The sequence below is a fragment of the Barbus barbus genome (genome assembly GCF_936440315.1).
Source record: "Barbus barbus genome assembly, chromosome: 41".
In the NCBI taxonomy this organism is placed as follows: Eukaryota; Metazoa; Chordata; class Actinopteri; order Cypriniformes; family Cyprinidae; genus Barbus; species Barbus barbus.
The window spans coordinates 7,077,415-7,083,414 of record NC_136719.1 but is presented as its reverse complement, the minus strand read 5'-3'; the positions used below and the strand labels follow the sequence as shown (position 1 = coordinate 7,083,414).

Genomic DNA, 6,000 nt, shown 5'->3' with positions numbered 1-6,000 from the left:
GAGTGTTGAGACGCGTGGAGACTGAGACTGGCACCGCGTCTGTGTGAAGGGGGAGAGGCTGGGAAACGACGGGAGCACAAGCGAGGCAGAGCTTCACCGGCTGTGGCCCTCTGTCCCCTCGTCCTCGATGCCTGCAAAAAACACATCGCCCTGCCGATATCAAGGACGCGGAGCGATCGAGGGAGAGACGCCACCGCAGTAGCGCCAGAACCGGAGAGATGTGTACGGTGAGTCAGATCAGTCATGTTTTATGTAGGGCTGCTTTCTAGTATGATTTCTGATGGACAAACGTTATACAAGCGTTTGCCTTCTATAGAGGACATTTGGAAGAGTCGGGGCTTTAATGCAGCACTAGCCCTGAGTTTTGACATGGCGAATAAGCAACGGCTAAATGCAACACCCCTCTCTCCATTCACATCAGCGACATATATTCAAGATTAAATGCAACGCCTGTCTTAGCTCGCACTGCTGATGTTGCCCTAAAGGTCGAGTGCTCCAGCTAAATAACGTGCAAAACCGCAGCTGCCGGTGTCTAAATAGATGTCATGCACGAGGCATAAGGCTTGATGTTCATCTGATGGTCGAGTTGTGCGTGTTTGCGTCTGTAAAACAAGGCGATGATGACTGATGCGTTGGAATGTTTCGCGCGTTATGATCCCTATGTAACATGTCCACCGCAGATATGGACCGAGTGGATGTGTGCACGGCCCGTTGCGCGCTAGAATTGGGCTTTTTGGGGGGGTGAAGGACGGGGCTGTGTAGCCAACACTTGGCGGTCGGGTGTGACATGCTGTGTTGCACAAGTATCCGCACACTGTTACTGTAACAGCCTCGACACACACACACACACACACACACACACACACACACTGAACGCTGAACACACACTCAGTGTTATGTAACGAACGAAACATCTCCAAACGGCCTATGGGAGAAATGCTGCATAGTTCTTCTGGCAACATGAGCCATCGATGAAGCGCTGAAATTATGCAGCATGCATATGTTATGGCGATGGCGAACAGTCGTTGATGTTTATGTGCACGCGTCGATGCTTTCTAGCGTAAATAGGCGTTTTTATGTTTTCTTTTTAAATGGAAGCACAATTTGACTGATGCAGCTGGCTTCCATAGGAGGAGACGGGGATTTAGATGAATAACAGATAGTGTTGAGACTGATGCGACACTGCGATCTCTATATTTGCATTATGTAACATCAGCGCATGGCTGCTGAAATGTCGTGCAAATGTCCAGGAGGGAATACAGCGCGATAGGAGCGCCAGCGAGGATGCACGATACAGATACAACCACATAGGCTATATATGTGCCGTACTCATCTTTAGTATGGCCTCAGATTCTGAATATGACTCAGAGTAGATTGGTTATGTGCTTATATGTATTGTGTACTGTGTCATTAGAGCGTCGTGTCCTCAAAATTATCGATGTTCGGTTCGTGAGTGAATCATTGGTTTGAGTTGGATCGATGAATCGGTTCTCAGAACCGAGTGATTCGTTCATAAATCGGACTGAATCTTTCCAAAGCGATTCTCGAGTGAACTTGCTGAATTAGAAATAGCATACTAGCTCTAAACTCTTACTGTTTCTATCATACTATATTGTATTTATATTGTGTCTAGAACCATTGTGGTCAAATTTAAGTTAGTTTAATGGATGCTTGACATTTCTGGTTTTCACAGAAGTGGAAGTCGTAACTGGGTTAATTTAGTAATAAACAAAAACTACAACACATATCCTACAGGCCAAAAAAAAGTGCACCCATTTGTTCCAGTATCAATAGAAAAACTTACGAAAGCATGGCTATGACTTTACAAAAGAGGGAAAAAATGAACAGATTGTTCGTACTGATCAGAAGAGAGAACGATGTCAACTTTGCCGTCATTTCCTCGGCTGTTAGAAACACCAGTTTTGCAAATGTACATAAAAATGTAGAAAATTATAGATTTACAATGTTATTAACTGTGGAAACGCATTGGAAAGAGATACTTTAATAGGCATACATGCTACTGGAAATAAGTTTATGACTTGGTTGACAGTTTTATCAACAGACATATTAAAAGAGCCAATTTTATTGAGAGTTATTAGTATTGTTTAAATGTGCAATAATGAGAGATGTACTTTAATTTTACCTTTGAAAATTTCATTTAGCTTCCAAGTTTTTTATAAGATGAATCATAGCTGCAACAAACTGAACTAGGATACATGACATTATAATAATCAAACGTAAAATAAAAACCGTAATTGAGATTGTATGCTCTATTTGCTAATTTTTATATGAATATTGTTCATTCATATGTTCGTTCTGCTGGTTTAGGCCTGCTAGGACTGAGTAATTGAGATGATCACTTCTTACCTCTGTAATCTGTGATTGTCTGATTAGGCAGGATATATCAAGACTGTTGCTTTTGGATTAAACAAACAATTATCATTGATAGAAAATGGCATGTACTGCAATATGTCTTTTGACCTCTAAATTTAATATGCAGTACTAAAAAATGTGAGTCCAAAGTCTTTAAACAATTAGTCAGCGTGGATTAATGCAAAGTCATAAATTAATGTTAAGCAGTCAGTTATACAGCGTTGCCCTGGACAACTGTCATTACTTGGAAATATTTGTCCAATGCAAATCAAGTGTTCCAGAGAGCAGTGTAATAATATCTGCTTATGCAGTGCTACTTAGTCTTCATATTCAGCGTTGCAGTCAATAAAGCTTTATTTGCATGATTCTTGTACAATATTGAGAGAGCATATAAAGTACTTAGAGTGCATAAAATACGCAAAACTATCAATATGGTTAAATAAAGAAGGGGGAAAATGTAATGCATGTGGGGATTTAGAAGTATTTAAAATGATAATAGTGAAATAGAGACATGAAATTTGAAAAGAGTATTCTCATTACTTCCTGAAATGATATTTGATCTTGCTGATGTCTTGACTCTCTTTCTCATCCGTCTCCTTTCGAATGTTTAGCAGAATCTCTCGTCCTTCCAGCTTTGTGACCCACTGCCATGCTAGAATAACATAGAGAGCTCAGAATATCTTAAAATGGCGAGGATTAAATGTAAAACTAACATCCAATGTTACTGTTTCTGAAGCTTCTTAACTTTTTTGTATTGTTATTAATCATTACTAGTAAGCAAGTTATGCGTATATTGATTTAAGAGCTGCCTAGTTGATCAGAAATACAGTGACAGTTTAGGGAAATTAACCTGGTGCTTTCCATATTTGTTGTAGACGTTTTTATTGCTTAGTTCATATGCCATGTAATTTCATCCTGTTAAATAGTGTACCTGTCTGAGGAAGGGAATTTTAGACGATGTGAAAGCATGTAGTGCAATAACTCTAGTTTTAAATCATTCAACAGTGAAATTGTCCAGATGGATCAATTCTGTTGATGGATTTTATTTGTCTTTCATTGTTTCTATTGATGGTTTATCATCAACAGATCCAGACGTTATGAAGATACAGTTGAACAAAGTATAAGATCTTCAGATCCATCAGGCCAGTCTTCAGTAACTAAATGAAACGGGACTCCCTGATAGCCTTCAATCACTTATCACAACTCTACATTTTTGCTTTCGCTCATCCACCGCTCTAAATGAGTGTCTCGGACAGCAAGATCAGGGCAGGGGCGCACACCAGAACCCACACAGGTAAAGAGATCCAAAAAATATGCATTATTTCATCCATACATTCTGCCACGTGCATGAGTCAATGACGTCATCTGTTCATTTATTAAAACATAAAACATACAAATTTAAAAGAACAGCTTTCATTTGAATATAATTTTTTGTAACAGTCTAAGACTTTATTGTCCCTTTATTGGATCCTTGCTAAATAAAATAATTTCTTTAAAAAAAAGGATCTTGCTGAATGGTAGTGTACATACAATGGCTTGAATATACCTCTTCCCTGATGAACATGTTTTTAATATCTCAGTTCAAATTTATTTTAGTATCTTCGGGGGGCATAAAGTAAAAAATATCCTAAAATCAACGAAGAATAAAAAACCTTCATTACAATATTGAAATTCATGTAAAGAAAACCTTGTTAGGTAGTTTAGCATAATGTTTATATAAAAGAAAAAAAAACAGTTTAACAAAACTGCTTCACTTCTTATTAATATAAAAAATGCTTTTGTCTGCTGTCATGTGGACTCTCCAAGAGATATTTATGAATGGATAATTGTTGATGCTTGTAAAAACCAAAAATTCTTTATCTACAGTATATTTAAGAACTTAAAAAATAAATCAAATTTAAGGTGTGGCCACAGTGAAATTTTGAGGACAAAAACAGGTCCATTATCAATAGCATAGAGATGCATGAAGCACAGAAGGCCATTGCAAACTAAGCAGCTTTCGGTCAGTGCGGCGAATTCATGTGACCAACTTTAACACAAGTTAATTCTGCGTGGGGAACTTTTTCTCCCTCATGTGATTTCCAGATTCCTATTGGAATGACAGAATTTAACCTTAAAATTTTGCAAAGTAAAGATAAATGTGAGCATACCTTAAGGCTTACAGAAAGTATGTTATTACTTTTTACTTAATGGTCACACCACCTGACAATGTGGAGTCATCTAATGTAATTTTTCAAAACAATCTTGAACCAACAGTACATTTCTATTGCCTTTTGAACTGCATTTTCTTGTCTGCCATTCACCTGCATAAACATGCACGTCTCTGACTTTGGTTTTCCTATAGAATGTCCTGGATCAACGGCTTCCTAGTGGCCAGAGTGGATGACCGTAAGACCGCGTGGGGCGAGCGCAATGGCAAGAAGTCCAAGCGCAAGGTTGGCTCCTCTCTCTGCAACCCACGCTACATGAGCTGCCTGCGGGACGTGGAAGCCATGGAGCCTCCTCCCCAGCAGCCCCACGCTCAGGCCACCCGGTCCGGAGGAGGAGGTACGGGCGGCGGCAACTTCGGTGTGCGCTGCGGATGGCAGGAAGACCACTATGGGAAAGTGGGGAGTGGGGGGGAGGGGTTGGGGCTTAAATCTGTGGACCTGGGTTTCGAGGACGGCGAGGTGAAGGGGAGGAAAGGGGACGGCTCGGGTTTCGACGGCTCCAGCGATGACACAGCCAGCGGCGCGGGGTCAGTGACGGCGGTGGACTGCTGGCAACGGGTGGTTCGCGTGTTCCAATCCAAGAAGTTCCAGTCGCGCAAACTGGAGCGTCTCTACCAACGCTACTTCTTTAGGCTCAACCAGAGCTCGCTCACGATGCTGATGGGGGTCTTGGTGATCGTTTGTGGGGTCATGCTCACCTTCCACTGCATCCACGGACCGCCTGACGTGGTCTACGCCTCTGTGCTCTCCGTGGCCATGGCCCTGTTCTTGGCGCTAATGGTGGTGTGCAACCGAAACGGGTTCCACCAGGACTACATGTGGATGGTCAGCTACCTTGTGATTGGAGTGCTAATAGTGGTGCAGGTGTTCGGGGTGCTGATGGTGGCCCCCCGCAGTGCCTCTGAGGGAATCTGGTGGTCCGTCTTCTTCATTTACATCATCTACACGCTGCTGCCCGTGCGGATGAGGGCAGCTGTGGTCAGCGGAGGAGTGCTGTCCTCCATACACCTCCTCACCACATGGAGGATCAATCAGGACGATGAGTTCCTCTGGAAACAGGTAGGTCATTTTAGTTTATCCAAGCTAAGCTTCAGATTTGACTTTTTGTATCCATTGCTTTGAGTATGATGACTAGAGTTGGGAATTGAGAATGGTTCCATTGAAAATATACTTCCTTTGAAAAGTTGTATCTTTAAATTCATTCCATTTAAATCACGTCATAAATATGCAGATGCATGAGTTGGGCTGTTTCGTCATGTCTTGCACTGTTTTTTCAGCGTCCCATCACAAAATATGCCTTTTCAAGTTAAAAATAGTCCAATTTTTAAAGAAGCAAGATCTGCTGATTTCTGTTCCATTCTGTTGCTCTCAAGAACACATTTTATGTAAAAGCCAAGAAATGTGAATTGTTTAGGGC

The 6,000-nt window shown here is 41.4% G+C and overlaps 1 protein-coding gene across 2 annotated transcripts in view; it reads left to right on the top strand.

Annotated features, from left to right (window-relative positions):
• The window catches only part of LOC306860117 (adenylate cyclase type 6-like), a 63,443-nt gene continuing 57,443 nt past the window's right edge, over positions 1-6,000 (top strand). Inside the window, exons 1-3 of one of the 2 annotated variants that reach the window (XM_079401656.1) lie at positions 8-227; positions 3,460-3,667; positions 4,718-5,642. In XM_079401656.1, coding sequence (XP_079257782.1) covers positions 4,719-5,642 — 924 coding nt within the window. In that variant the 5' untranslated portion in view covers positions 8-227; positions 3,460-3,667; position 4,718. Of the gene's footprint in view, positions 228-3,459; positions 3,668-4,717; positions 5,643-6,000 lie in introns of both variants that reach the window. The other variant, XM_079401657.1, reaches the window with a different exon arrangement.